This window comes from Hibiscus syriacus, unplaced genomic scaffold, assembly GCF_006381635.1.
Source record: "Hibiscus syriacus cultivar Baekdansim isolate YM2019G1 unplaced genomic scaffold, ASM638163v2 tig00111208_pilon, whole genome shotgun sequence".
In the NCBI taxonomy this organism is placed as follows: Eukaryota; Viridiplantae; Streptophyta; class Magnoliopsida; order Malvales; family Malvaceae; genus Hibiscus; species Hibiscus syriacus.
In genome coordinates, this window is record NW_024063020.1 from 876,869 (window position 1) to 892,975 (window position 16,107).

General features: G+C 33.0%; 1 protein-coding gene across 1 annotated transcript; it reads left to right on the top strand.

Annotated features, from left to right (window-relative positions):
• Positions 1-8,760: 8,760 nt before the first annotated feature.
• Positions 8,761-13,346, top strand: LOC120155894. The gene is made up of 9 exons (XM_039167358.1): positions 8,761-9,932; positions 10,058-10,206; positions 10,345-10,930; positions 11,147-11,491; positions 11,633-11,848; positions 11,954-12,161; positions 12,258-12,430; positions 12,482-12,578; positions 12,669-13,346. The coding sequence occupies exons 1-9, from the start codon at positions 8,761-8,763 to the stop codon at positions 13,344-13,346; spliced, it is 3,624 nt and encodes a 1,207-aa protein (XP_039023289.1).
• Positions 13,347-16,107: the final 2,761 nt, after the last annotated feature.

Sequence of the window (16,107 nt, forward strand, 5' to 3'; positions counted from 1 at the left end):
CTCCAGGTGATCTCCTCCCACTCCCAAGTCTTGAGGAAGGAAATTGATAATCATTGTTAGCAATTCTGTCCAAGATAGCAAACGCCTCTGTAGGTGATTTGTCCAGCAATGTCCCATTTGCCGAGGCATCCAGTAACATCCTCGTGGGTGCATTGACTCCATTATAGAACATGACTACTTGAGTCCAATCATGAAAACCATGATTTGAACACTTTCGAAGCAAACTCTTGTAACGATCCCAACACTCATACATGGATTCGTCGTCGCCCTGGCGAAAAGATGATATTTCATTCCTTAGCTGCGTATTCATGTTTGGTGGGTTGTACCTCAATAAGAAACTCTTGCAAAGATCGGTCCATGATTCCATTGAACTGACTGGTACACCACTCAACCAAGCTCTTGCTCGGTCATGCAATGAATACGGAAAAAGCTTTAATTTCAGAAAATCCTCATGCACTCCTTATTGGAGAAAAGAATCACAAACTTCCAGAAAATTGCGAATGTGCTGCCTGGCATCTTCAGTTGGCATACCCCCAAACTGCCCAATGAAATTCAACATGTTGAACATGATTGGTTTCAGCTCGAAATGTGCAGCTTGAATTTTGGGTGCCACAATCCCAGGATTCAGATCATCCAGCATCGGATTTAAATGATCTTGAATAACACGAGGCCTGATAGCAGGTTCAGCATTGTTTAATGCCGCGGCATTTTGATTTCCATCATCTTGACCAATGCCTTGGTTTCCAATATGATACATATTTCCTTGAGCACGTCTTCTTCTTCTAAAGAGTCTTTCAATTTCAGGTTCTATTGGTTCCAAAGGCTCTTCAGAATTTCTTCTAGGCATACACTAAATAAACCTGAAAAATAAAACAAAAATATCAAGTAAACTATACAAAAAAATAAAAATGCAAAACAAAATAAAATGCTCTGGCAAAACTAAATAACTTCAGGCTGCCAATCCCCGGCAACGGCGCCAAAATCTTGTTCGCATGTTGTGAGTACTATAAAATATACGCAAATAATGTGCAAGTATACACAATCGCTCAAGTAATATAATGATGAGTGAGTATCGTCTCCACAGGGATTGGGTGAAATTACAAAAGTCTAACCAAAGCAATGCAATATTCTATCTAAGTATAGTTAGTCTTGATATATACAAATGTCACGGCAATGGATATGTGTATGCTGGTGGATGCGGATTGATGGTGTGATGGTGTAGCAAATGGAAATGCAGTGGTAATGATGGATGTTTAATGTTGAGTATGGTGAAATGTTGAGGCAATGAGAAATGGTAAAGACAGTAAATAAAAAGATAAATAAATAAAATAAGAAGAAAATAATCCTCACGTGACAAGCTTCCAATGAAATGAATGGTAAGGATTGGTCTAAGGTTGCTAAACTTATTTCTCAAGTATATTTAAGCTATCTTGTCTTTACTTACTCGACAGGGCTTTCCTAAGGTGTTCAAAAGAGCCTAACAGAATAGGATGCCAAGGCATCTGCTCTCACTCAACGATGTTGGACAGCCTACCCTATTGATAAAGACACCCTTTTTAGTCGTTGAAATCCTATCCTAGTCTCTTCCGAGATCTAAGGGATTAAGTTATAATATTCCTAGGCCGGTTCAAAGCCCCTTGAAAATACCATAACCCATTTCTTATGAGGATCTTATCTTGCGTTTCTTCCGAATACTTACAAGTATTTTTAGTTTAGGATTCTTCCGAATACCTAACCTTCATCTAAGAGATGGACATTTCCATGCCTCTTACAAGCCTAGATGGTGAAGCATTCATAAGCAAAGCAAATAAAGAACCAAAGTAAACTTAAATATACCATTAAAAATAAAGTTTAAACAACCATTAAATCAACCGCCACCAAATAAGTTAGTTCATGGTGGGGTTCGAAATATCCAAACACAAAGTCATGAAAATATTCGCTCCAACAACCCAAAAAAATAATATAAAAATAGCAGCAAAAAGGGAAGCGAGAAGAAGCCTTCGACGCGCCACCGGAGGTCTCCGCTCGGCCACCACGAACCACCTAGCTAGCTAGCTCCTTTCGGCACCTAGCTTGCCACTCCTTGGAGCTTTATCAATGGAGGAATATCCCAAGGAATAAGAAAGGAAAAAAGAAAATAAAAATGTGATTTTTCTGCTCTATGCGTGTTCTCTCTGTCCGTGTATCTCTCTCTCCCATGAGGTGTCATATATAATAAAAAATATCTAGGGGTAATGATGAGTTTGTTGGGTGCAAAATACCCCTCATACCCCTAGAATCACATGTTGTGCATGAACCTTATCCTCCAAGTGGCAGTGGTACATTGGCAGCTCTGGCAGGCAGTTACAGCAGTCCTTCACGTACAGAGACAGTTGTCCAGTGCCAGCTGTCCTGATGCAGAAATATCTTTTTGTCTTTTTCTGCGCCGGAAATGCCAAGGCATTTCAATCTGCTTTAGCAACGTGTGATGCCGCGGCATTACTTCCCAAAGAATCTTTTTTCTTGCTATTCCCTGCACACCATAGACAAACTGCACCTTTCCCTCAAACAGCACCATTAAGAAATAAAATAGCACAACTACCACAAATGCAACTATATGCAACTACATGATCCTAAAATGACTAAAATGAGCTTTTAAACAAACAATAACTTAAGTGAAAAGGGCTTTAAAAGTAGCCTTTTTAGGAAGTTAACAAATATATATAAGTCCCTTAAAACGGCATAGTTTACGAGAACTAGGGTAACCAGATTTGGGCTTTGTGGGTTAATTGTGAATGGATGCTTCTTGCATTAATTTATTTCAATTTAGTCATCAATCGAGACCTTTATTTATTTTAATTTGGGCTTTAAGTTTCACGTGTGTTATATTTCAATCACCATTTTAATTTTATGGATTATTTATATATTTAGTCCATGTCATTCTATGCTTTTCGCGTTTTGGTTCTTTATGCTTGGTTGTTTTATGTTTATGTTTTTACACTTTGATACTTGATCATTGTTTTCTTTACATTCTTATCACTGAAATTCTTTATTTTTGGGCTTATCATGTTCATACTCTTGCATTTAAATCCCTTTTATTCAGTGCCGGCATAAGTAGTTTGCTTCATGTATATCTTCTTTGGGTGTTGTTTAAAATATAAATATTTGTATATTACATGATATTTTATACCTTTCGTGATTCTATTTTGAATGATTAAGCATACACACAAACACACACATATATATATATATATTTGTGTTGCGCTTTAATGTATATATTTTATAATAAAATATTAATTTATGTATATATGTTATTATTATTATTATTATTTAAAAAAAATGAAAAAAGAATGAAATTAATGCTATGTAAATATGTTTGTTCGTACATATAGGTCTAGATATTCTTTTATATAATTTACCTGATACCCTCATAAGCATTTCTTGATTCGATCAAAATAATTGGATATATATATATATATATTATATGTGTTGTGTTTTAATGTATATATTTTATATTACTTACTTTGTCAATATGTCCCATGTTTTATGCAAACTTTTTTTATATACGTATATATATGTAATAAAATATTAATTTATGTATATATGTTATTATTATTATTATTTAAAAATGAAAAATGAATGAAATGAATGCTAGGTAAATATGATTGTCTTAAGGCATAAGAAGGCCACTTCCGACGATTTTAAAATAAAGGGGTATCCTACTAAGTGTAATCTTAAAATTAATTTCATTTAAAGTTTAGGACTGAGGAAAAAATTATATTCTTTTAATGAAAATTCATTGAGAAAAGAATGTTAAATTGGATCTAAGGTCTGGTATCGATGTCTTTAAATAGTTGAACATCTTTATTCTCATTAAAGGTTGGTAAAAGAGTTAATTAATTTTATTCGTTTGATTTACGCATTTAAGTTTCATTTTACTTTGTATGTGTTTAAAAGGGGTATCAAATTAAGTTATACTCGAACGTATAACTTTTATTGAAATGACAACTAATTAATTAATTGGGTACCGATTTAGGGCATTGTGGGGGTGCTAATCATTCCCCAAGCGTAACTGACTCCCGAACTCAAATTTTGGTAACGCAGACTGTAAAATTGTTGTTTTAATTAAAATTAATATTTTATTAAAATGAAAAATATGTTTTGGGTGCCCAATCATACCCTAATCAAATATTGGTGGCAACTCCACGAACCAATTTTATTGTTTTTGAAACTCAAGTCCCAAATTATTCGTGGCATTTTTTTTTACAAAATCCCATATTTAAATCAACACCAAATTTTAAAAAGGAACGTCTCGACAATGATATTCGTTTTAGATTCAAGGATTAGAGTTTATCATATCTTAGAAAACACATGAACATCCAACTCAGATCATCGTCAAATTTTTAATGAAAAATGATGAATTTGGAACATAATGAATAGTCAGGTGACCATTTTGTAACTTTTAATAGTCGAGGGACTCAACAAAGGAATATCTTATAGTTAGGGAACCATTTTGTAACTTTTAATAGTCAGGGGACCCAACAAAGAAACATCATATATTCAGAGGACCATTTGTATACTTTACCCTTAAATTTAAAGATAATATTTTGTTTAGTTTTTAATAGAAGCCAATAATTCTATTTAAAATAGGAAATATCTAAAATTATAATGAAGATTTATAATTATAATCGTAAATTAAACATATAATTAGGACAATTTCCTATAACCAATGAAACAAAGCTAACAACTTAAGATCACATAAGGATCATATAAGAAAGATTAAAACCTAACCAAGAAACTCGAACAAAGATAAATACAAACAGATCTGATTGCATCGACAAACGAACCATAAAAGGAAATAAAGCTACTGAAAGACTATCGACAAATCACAAATTAGACTCGAGCGACATGAAAAGGTAGTCACAAACGCATAACTTGTATCCAAATAAAAGAACAATAAAGAATATCGACAATCAACAACCAACATTAATCAAGATCGGGTACTGCAAAAGCAAGGGCGACCCTCTCAACCCAGTTTGCCTAGTATATTTATTTTAGTTAAAAGTTTTATTTCATCATTTTTATTATCTTCGAATCAATTTATTTTTTTCATTTTTCAATTTATTATTACTCTAATTGTTGGATGGATTCTTAAGAAATGAGTTTTTTCCCAATTCGGCGAACCGTTTAATTAATTAGGGTATGTAGAAGTTTATTTAGGGATCTACAATATTTTTTATATTTATTTAAAATTTATCACGTCGAGATAACAAGTTTTAATAAAAAATATTTCTTTATTCATACTTTTACCTCGATGTGATAAAATTTAATAAAAAAATTATATTTTATTGAAACTCGTCATCTCAATATTATAAGTTTGAATAAAAAATATTTTTTATTGAAACTCATCATGTCGAGATGACGAGTTCCATAAACACGATAAAAATACATAGATCCCAAAATAAACTTCTACTTATAATATTTTATAAATAATTTACTCGTTTTCTCTATTGGGTAAAAAAAACCCTAAAAATGATGATGTAGCCCATTCAGATTCTACCACATGTAAAAGGAATATTTGAAATGATATTTATTACACAAAATAAAATTTGATTGGGCTACGTTACTTTTTTATATGAAAACATTAAAGAGCTAAAGTAATAATAGTTTAAAATTGAGGGGTCAAATTGATAATATAGTAAAAGAATCAAAATAAAAAAAAAATTATAGGTAAACTACGTATTTAGTATTTCAACTGTCTATTTTTGTCAGTTTTAGTACCTAAACTTTCAATTTTTTGAAAATCATACTTAAAGTTTAGTTTCTATTTTATTTTAGTACTCGCAGTTAAAAACTTAACGTGTTTAGTACCTAAACTATCAATTTTGGTCCGTTTTAGTACCTGAACTTTCAATATTTTTAAAACTTAACGTTAAATTTTGAACAGGATACTAAAATGAAACAAAAACTGAACTTTATGTATAATTTTAAAAAATTAAAAGTTTAGGTAATAAAATAGACTAAAATTTATAATTTATGTACTAAACACGAATTTTACCCCCAAAATTATTAAAGTAAAAGGGTCGCTTTATGTATTAAGACTTAAATAAAAATCAATGTGAAATCCAAGCAGAAAGGGCCCCAAAGCGACAGTGACGAAGAATATGACCAGACCTTTGTTGGAAAAAAATTATGAGCAGACAAAAAAGGTTATGTGGGACTCAACTGACTGGCTCAGATCTACCACTAAGAAACAATAACAATAAAATATAAGGTAAACTACAATGATAGTAATTGAACTATTAGGATGCTTTCATTTTGGTCATCGAACTTTTATAACATGAATTATAGTTACTAAACCGTTATTTTGCTTTCATTACGATTATTGTCATTAGTTGTCAGAAAATGTTGATTTAGTAGAGTCTTCTTCCCAAAAAGAAAAACTAATTTTTCAAATTGTTGGTCGTTATAAAAGTTGAGTTTTCGATGACGGAGCAATCATCGATTAATCTTAATGGTGGAAGGGTTTTGTTAGGTCAGAAGATTAACATAGTTCAATTGCATGTTGATCTGATGATTAATAGTGGCAGATTAAAAAAAGTTCAACTTTTAGTTTTTATTAGGTCTTCACATAGAAAATCTTCGTTTTTACCTTCATTTGATAGTTTCTTCGGTCGAAAATATCACCTAATTTTTTTGTTCTCTTTTTTTCTTTTAGTTCAAACTCATTAGAAACCCTTTTAATCTCATCAAATCTCAAGTAAACCATAATTGAAACTAAAAGTAGAAGTTTTTCTTAATCTATCATTATCTATTGTCATATCAACTTGAAATCAAACTATGTTAATATTCTGACCAAACTGATCATTCCCAACTTTATGATCGAATGAGGATTACTCTGATTATTAAAATTTTGGCCTTGGAGGTGGTTGTAAATGGGAATCTTATAATTTTTGGGGAGAATAATTTAACATGTCATGACAACATTTTTTAATGAGATTATGACATTGACCATAATGCAAATTAAAAGTTTAATGATTGTTTGTTCAAAAAAAAGTTTGATGATTGTAATGCAAATTTTAAAAGTTTAATGACTAAACAGAAAGTATATTAAAAGTCTAGTGACCACCAATATAGTTTACCCTAAATAATAAAAACAAAACCATTGACTGTAATAGTTTACCCTAAATAATGACGCTCAACTAGTAATGATAAACACCACTAACGATGAATACTATTAATTTAATTTATAAAAAATTAAATTTTAAAATATTCGACGTATAATTATAAATTAATTAAAATTTTAAAGATAAATTATTTAAAATAAAGGGTAAACTATACCAGTGACCACCTAACTATTACCCCTTTTCATTTTGACCAATATTTTTTAATTTTTTTGCAATCAAGTCACTCAACTATTTAAATGCATTCAATTAAGCTACTTGTCATTAATATTTTATTGAGAAGTTGATGTGGCAGTTAAAATATTTGGTATAATTACATATTTAGTCACTGTTACTTATATATTCTATCAATTTGATCCTAATTTTAATAAATTAAAATAAACTTAACCCTCGAATGTTTAATTTTAAAAGATTTTAAAAGTTACGACATATTCTATATTTATAACAAAATACAATTTTTACTAGAAATTCCATTTATGGTTCTCAGAAGCATCTAGTCAATGGTACCATAATCTCTTTTTGGTTTTAAGGAAAATATAGTTGATTAGCCTATGCATATAAAATTCATTGTACAAAATTTTTATCCTACTATTATTTGTAAATGCCATTATACTAGAAAAAAGGTGATATAATATAACTTGTAAAACTAAAAAAAATATCCTGTAAATTTCTAATAGAAAAAGGTGATATATATTTCTTTCACGTTTGACACAATCTTCCTTTAAAGTTTTAAAACTTCATCTCATACCATAAAATTTTATGTTCATCTTTAATAAAAGTTTATAGTGATAAGATTCTCGGTGGACTTAGCATGGAAAATTTTGCACTAAGAGATTGACCTATGTCAAAAGGGTGATAAATTTAGTTTGCTTTAAATTTAATATAATAAATTATTGCTTGAGTTTTTCATTTTTTTAGAAAAATGTTTTGTTATAAATTTTGTTTTGTTATAAATATAGAATATGTTGTAACTTTTAAAATTAAAATAAATTAAAATAAAAAGTTGGATTTTGGATCATTATACATGACACCATTTGATTTGAGGGTTAAATTTATTTTAATTTATTAAAATTAGGACCAAATTGTTATAATATATAAGTAACCGTGACCAAATGTGTAATTATACTAAATATTTTAACTACCACATAAGTTTCTCCGTTAAATATTAATGACAAATTGCTTAATTGAATGCATTTAAATAGTTGAGTGACATGATTGACAAAATTAAAAATATTGATCAAAATAAAAAGGGACAATAGTTATGTGGTCACTGGTATTTATTTTAGTTAAAGTTTTATTTCATCCTTTTTATTATCTTTGAATCAATTTAAGTTTTTAATTTTTTAATTTATTATTACTCTAATTGTTGGATGGATTCTTAAGAAATGAGTTTTTTTCCCAATACGACGAACCGTTTAATTAATTAGGGTATGTAGAAGTTTGTTTAGGGATCTACAATATTTGTTATAGTAAATAAAGCTTTCTCTCTCGGTGCATGTTAGCTGGTCTAACAGCGGGCGAAGGTGAATCTCTTTTTTCCCGATCGTGCGATTTTATTCATCGTTATGTGGCTGATTTTTAGGGGTTTTAGTGTACTATGTCAGGGGATGCCCTAACAGATTGGCGAGGACTCTTTGTGGCGGGTATCGACCATGAATTGGAGTTCTTCCTGTCAGAGGTGGTTGAGGGTTCGAGTGTAGTGAAGCTGCCAATAGAGGTGTTTGAGGAAGGCATTCAGGACTGGAAGCATGCGTTAGTTGGGCAATTTATTGGCTTGGCTCCAAGCTTTAGTTCCATTCAGAATATAGTTACGCTGCTATGGAGTAAGGTTTCTCTGGTCAAGGTGAGTATAGCTGGGCCAAACTTATATGTTTTTTCTTTTTCCAATTCGAATGCCAGGGACTGGGTTTTAGATGGTGGTCCATGGCATGTACAACATAAGCCGATGTTACTTAGGAAATGGGAACCCAATTTAAAAGAATTACATTTTGATTTTTGTTTCATGCCTATTTGGATTCACTTGTTTAATGTTCCACTTGAGCTATTTTCCAAGAGAGGTTTGAGTTATATAGAAAGTGTTGTGGGTAAGCCTCTACATATGGACTCAGTTATTGTTGCTAGGGATAGATTAGAATATGCTCGAGTATGTGTCGAGGTTCCTGCTGGGTCCATAATTCAGGACTATATTGATGTTGTTTTGTGCGATGGATCAATGGCAAGAGTCAGAGTTTCGGTTCCTTGGATGCCTACCTCTTGCACAGACTGTAGACGGTTCGGGCATTCTGTAAAATTTTGTCCTCGAGGGAATGGAAAAAAGACTGAGCAGGTCTGGAGAATTAAGAGGAATGTGAATGATGTTCAACAGATTGTTTTTTCTGTTGTGGATAAGGCAATGGACAATGTTATTGTTGATATCTCTAGTGGAACATCTAATGTGATTTGCTCTGGGGAAAAACTTCCTGCACCTGTGACATCTCAAGTTGAACTGGTTGCTGATGCTAGTGTTGGAACTAATTCTGCTGCTATTTCTACTCTTGATGGAAACTGCCTTGCTATTGTTTTTGATGATAAGATGGACATGGTTAAGCAGGCTGAGCAGCAGCCTCTTGTTAAGAGGGGTAAGGGTAGGCCATCAAAGGAGGGCAGGGTTATTGGTGAGTCAAGGAATAAATTCGAAGTGTTATGTGCTATCGACCCTGAAAAACTACTGGAGTCCACTGCTATTGACTCTGGCAGAAAACATAGAGGTTCTTCCTTGGGTGTGGCGAAGTTAGTCCAAGACCTAAAATCGAAGAAAAAGAGCATGTGGAAAAAGTCAAAAAAAATTGAGGATAAGGATGGTGGTGCTTCCTTCTCCACTATTGCTACATGTTAATATGTTTCTGGAATATAAGGGGCTTTAATAGCTCCTTTAAGCAAGCTAAGGTTCTGAATTGGGCTACTAGAAATCAAGTCAGCATCTTATGTCTCTTAGAAACTAGAGTGAAGGAGATCAATTATGCTGCTATTCTGTTGAATAAGTTTAGTGATTGGCATTACTGCTGTAACTATAGGCATGATGTCAATGGGCGTATCTGGGTCCTCTGGAAAAAAGTGTTAATTGTACCATCAAATTTACTTTTGACCAAAGTATAACTTTTGAAGGCTGCTTGGGGGGGTACTAGTTTTTGTATTTCGGCAGTTTATGGGTCGAATGACAGCTCTATTCGCAAGCATTTGTGGGATCAGCTTAACTCTTTGGAAGCTTTGGTGGGCAGTAAAGCTTGGTTAATAGGTGGCGACTTCAACGCCATTTTAAATGTTGAGGAAAGTTCTGCTCCAGTTAATTCTAGTACCTTGGCAGATATATTTGATTTTCAGAACTGCGTGGAGGGACTTGGTCTGTTCGATCATCCTTTCACTGGCCCATTGTTCACGTGGACAAATAAGCAGCAAGATGCATTCTTGGCACGTAAGTTGGATCGAGCCCTTGTTAATTCCAACTGGATTGATGTTTTTCCAGCCTCCGATGTTGAATTCCAGGCCCCTAGGGTTTCTGATCACTTCCCAACACTTGTCTGGTTGCACAAGGATATCCCTGCTGTTATGCCTAAACCATTTAAATTATTCAACTTTTGGGCTAAGCATCCAAACTTCATGGCCATTGTTAGGGAATCATGGCAGGCTCCTGTCACTGCTAACCTTTTGCAAACTCTTTACCTTAAGCTAAAAAGATTGAAACGATCCCTCAAAAAGCTTAATAGAAGTTGTTACGGTGATATTTTCGGGTAAGTCAGAGATAAAAGGGAGGAATTAAGGAGATTGCAGCTTACCAATCTCGATCCATTTACTGCTGGTATGAACATTCATGCTGAAATGGAAACCGAGAGGGAATTAAAGACCCTTGAGGAGGCTGAGATGCTTTTCTATAAGCAAAAAGCAAAAGCATATTGGATCAAAGATGGTGACTAGGGTACCTGCTTCTTTCACTCTATGGTTGCTAGCAAGAAAAAGAACAACACAATTAGAGTGTTATTCAATCAAAGAGGTGAAAGACTTGACACTTTTGAGGCCATGTCTAATGAAGTGGTTGGTTTCTTTGTGAACCAGTTGGGTGTAGCTGATCCTAAGGTCAAGGACAGTGACGTTAACACTATTAAGGAGTTACTTGGATATTCGTTACCAAGGTGTGCAGCTGAAAACTTATGCAAGGATGTCTCTGATGCTGAAATTAAGGAGGCCTTGTGGGGGCAGGGGAATAATAAGTCACCTGCTCCAGATGGCTATAATTCTTTCTTTTTTAAGAGAACGTGGGCGGTTGTAGGAGAAGACTTCCTGACAGCAATAAGGTACTGTTTCGATCATTCTTTTATGTTTCCCTCATTCAATGCAACAGTTGTTGTGTTAGTCCCTAAGGTTCTGAATCCGAGCCTAGTTAAAGATTTTAGGCCAATCTCATGCTGCTATGTTGTTTACAAAACTGTCACTAGGATCTTAGTGGATAGACTCTCTTCGGTCTTTCCTGGCATGATTTCTATGAACCAAACTACATTTGTGAAAGGAAGAAGCATAGTTGATAATACTTTATTAGCCCAAGAAATTGTTAGAGGCTACTCTAGGAAGAATATGTCTCCTAGATGTGCACTCAAAATTGACTTGCAGAAGGCTTTTGATTCCTTGAACTGGGAGTTTATAGGTGTGATTATGTATGCTTTAGGGTTGCCTGAAAAATTCATTAGCTGGGTATGGGCTTGCTTTGCATACCCTAGGTATTCTATTGTCCTCAATGGTACTCTTGTTTGATATTTTAGTGGAGCTAGAGGTGTGAGGCAAGGTGATCCCCTTTCGTCCTATATTTTTGTGTTGGCCATGAATGTGTTTTCTAATCTTTTAAACATGGCTGCTTTAAATGGGGTCTTTGGCTATCATCCCAAGTGTAAAAGGATTGGGCTCACACACATTTGCTTTGCGGACGATTTGCTCATTTTTTGCAAGGGAGCTATCGATTCTGTCATGGGGGTACAGGCTGTCCTGGATCACTTCTATTCCATATCAGGCTTGAAGTTGAATGCTAGCAAATGTGAGATATATGCTGCTGGTATTCCTACTATGTAGAGCAGTCTCATCAGGGATTTTACTGGCTTTAGATTGGGTGCCCTCCTAGTTCGGTACTTGGGTGTTCCTCTGGTCACGAGGAAATTGGCTGTGAAGGACTGTCAAGCCCTTATTGACAAACTCAGGGCGAAGCTAGCCTCTTGGGAAAATAAGCATCTCAGCTTTACTGTGAGGTTACAACTTATTCGTTTTGTACTCCTAAGCATCTCGAACTATTGGTGTAGGCAGCTTATTTTGCCGCATGCGATCATTAGGAAAGTGGAGCAATTATGTTCCTGCTTCTTTTGGAAGGGATCTGATGTACCTGCAAATGGTGCAAGGGTTAGTTGGAAGAAAATGTGCCTCTTGAAATCTGAAGGGGGATTGGGATTGCAAGATATTGGGTGCTAGAATAAGTCTTGCACTGTGCAGCTTATCAAGAAGCTTTTGGCTAATGAAGGTTCCCTCTGGATGGCTTGGATACACTCCTATGTTATTATAAATGCTGATTTTTGGCAAATGGCAGTCCCTGCTAATGCTAGTTGGAATTTCAAACATCTGCTGGAAATCATATATGAAATTGCTCATCTCTTCACAGGTCAGGTTTGTCATCTGAGCACAAGGCAAGTTTTGGATGATTTGCGTGCTACTGGCCCTAAAGTACCCTGGCACCATCTAATCTGGTTTTCTGGGTGCATTCCCAAATTCAGCATTATGACATTGATGGCAATGCTAAACATACTGCCTACTCGGGTTAGGCTCGTGCATATGGGATTATCCATCGAAACCGACAAGTGTTTGATGTGTGGCACTATGACAAAGACAAGAGAGCACTTGTTTATTGAATGCAGCTTTGCTAAGGAGTTGTGGGGCTCTGTCCTTGGACTATGTGGCATCAACCGTGGAGTTAGCAGCTGGGACAGTGAACTGGCCTGGGCTGTTTGTTTTTTTAAAGGTAAATCTCTCATTGTTCGGATTCTAAATCTTGCTTGGACTGGTAACATATATGGCATTTGGATGGAACGAAATAGCAAATTATTTGGTAAAAGGAACAGAACTAAAGACGACGTGCTGGATGATATCAAGCAAGTCATTCGAATTCGCCTGTAGAGCCTGGTTTTCAGCAGAGCAGATTTGATCAACGCTGCTCTTTGTGATAAATGGGGCATTGCTTAAGCAGAGTTTGTTCTGCTGTTTTTCTGTTCTTTGCAATCAGTAAATAGCTTTGCTTGTTGTCATGGCTATACTTAAAGGTACTATTTATTGACTTTGTATCTTGTAGCATCCTTTTGCTTCTTGGGTAATGAAAATTGAATTATCCAAATATTTGTTATAGTGACTTAAAACTCGTCACGTCGAGGTAATGAGTTCTAATAAAAATATTTCTTTATTCAAACTTTTACCTCGATGTTATAAAATTTAATAAAAACTGTATTTTATTTAAACTCGTCATCTCGATATGATGAGTTTGAATAAAAAATACTTTTTTTATTCAAACTCATCACGTCGAGGTGACGAATTCTATGAACACGATAAAAAATATCATAAATCTCAAAATAAACTTTTACTTGTCATATTTTTTCAAATAATTTACCCGTTTTCCCTATTGGGTAAAAAACCCTAAAAAATGATGATGTAGCCCATTCAAATTCTACCACATGTAAAAGGAATATTTGAAATGATATTTATTACACAAAATAAAATTTGATCTTCGCTACTTTTTTATATGAAAACATTAAAGAGCTAAAGTAATAATAGTTTAAAGATTGAGGGGTCAAATTAATAATATAGTAAAAGAATCAAATAAAAAATTATAGGTAAACTACGCATTTAGTATTTAAACTGTCTATTTTTGTCAGTTTTAGTACTTAAACTTTCAGTTTTTTGAAAATCATACTTAAAGTTTAGTTTTTGTTTCATATTAGTACCCGCAGTTAAAAACTTAATGTGTTTAGTACCTAAACTATCAGTTTTGGTCCATTTTAGTACCTAAACTTTCAATATTTTCAAAACTTAACGTTAAATTTTGAACAGGCATTAATATGAAACAAAAATTGAACTTTATGTATGGTTTTGAAAAAATTGAAAGTCTAGATAGTAAAATAGACTAAAACTGATAGTTTAGGTACTAAAGACAAATTTTACCCCAAAAATTATTAAAGTAAAAGGGTCGCTTTATGTATTAAGACTTGAATAAAAATCAATGTGAAATCCAAACAGAAAGGGCCACAAAGCGACAGTGACGAAGAATATGACCAGACCTTTGTTGGAAAAAAATTATGAGCAGACAAAAAAGGTTACGTGGGACTCAACTGACTGACTCAGATCTACCACTAAGAAACAATAACAATAAAAGATAAGGTAAACTACAATGATAGTAATTAAACTATTAGGATACTTTCATTTTGGTCATTGAACTTTTATAACATGAATTATAGTTACTAAACCTTTATTTTGCTTTCATTACAATTATTGTCATTAGTTGTTAGAAAATGTTGATGTAGTAGAGTCTTCTTCCCCTAAAAAAAACTAATTTTTCAAATTGTTAGCCGTTATAAAAGCTGAGTTTTCGATGACGGAGCAGTCATCGATTAATCCCAATGGTGGAAGGGTTTTGTTCGGTCAGAAGATTAGCATAGTTCAATTGCATGTTGATTTGATGATTAATAGTGGCAGACTAAAAAAGTTCAACTTTTAGTTTTTATTAGGTCTTCACATAGAAAATCTTCGTTTTACCTCCATTTGATAGTTTCTTCGGTCGAAAATATCACCTAATTATTCTCTTTTTTCTCTCTCTCTTTCTTTTAGTTCAAACTAATTAGAAAACCTTTTAATCTCATCAAATCTCAAGTAAACCATAATTAAAACTAAAAGTATAAGTTTTTTTAATCTATCATTATCTATTGTCAGATCAACTTGAAATCAAACTATGTTAATATTCTGACCAAATTGATCATTCCCAACTTTATGATCGAATGAGGATTACTCTGATTATTAAAATTTTGGTATTGGAGGTATAATTTTTGGGGAGAATAATTTAACATGTCATGTCAATATTTTTTAATGATAGATAATGACATTGACCATAATGCAAATTAAAAGTTTAATGATTGTTTGTTCAAAAAAAAAGTTTGATGATTGTAATGCAAATTTTAAAAGTTTAATGAGTAAACTGAAAGTATATTAAAAGTCTAGTGACCACCAATATAGTTTTCCCTAAATAATAAAGAAAAAACCATTGACTGTAATAGTCCTCCAATTTTGACTAATGAACCCACGCGTCACACAATAATGGCACCATAAATATGATAAAATAACTAACGTGAATTTAATGTGGACGTTAATTCTTTCAAAAATTCTATGGCGCCCGACTAATAATAATGAGCACCACTAAGGACGAATACTATTAATTTAATTTATAAAAAATTAATTTTTAAAGGACTTCATGTATAAATATAAATTAATTAAAAATTTAAAGATAAATTATTTAAAATAAAGGGTAAACTATATCAGTGACCACCTAATTATTACTCTTTTTCATTTTGACCAATATTTTTGAAATTTTGTTAATCAAGTCACTCAACTGTTTAAATGCATTCAATTAAGCTACTTGTCATTAATATTTTATAGAGAAATTGATGTTGCAGTTAAAATATTTGGTATAATTACACATTTGGTCACTGTTACTTATATATTCTATCATTTTGGTCCTAATTTTAATAAATTAAAATAAACTTAACCCTCAAATGTTTAATTTTGAAAGATTTTAAAAGTTACGACATATTCTATATTTATAACAATATTTTTTACTAGAAATTCTATTTATGATTCTTAGAAGCATCCCGTCAATGGTACCATAACATCTTTTTGG

Coding starts and splice junctions, on each gene's coding strand:
- LOC120155894 (XM_039167358.1), top strand. CDS start 8,761: ATGTCAGGGGATGCCCTAACAGATTGGCGAGGACTCTTTGTGGCGGGT. Junction 11,849..11,953: donor GAGTTTATAGGTGTGATTAT/GTATGCTTTAGG, acceptor TTGATATTTTAG/TGGAGCTAGAGGTGTGAGGC. Junction 12,431..12,481: donor CATCTCAGCTTTACTGTGAG/GTTACAACTTAT, acceptor CTATTGGTGTAG/GCAGCTTATTTTGCCGCATG.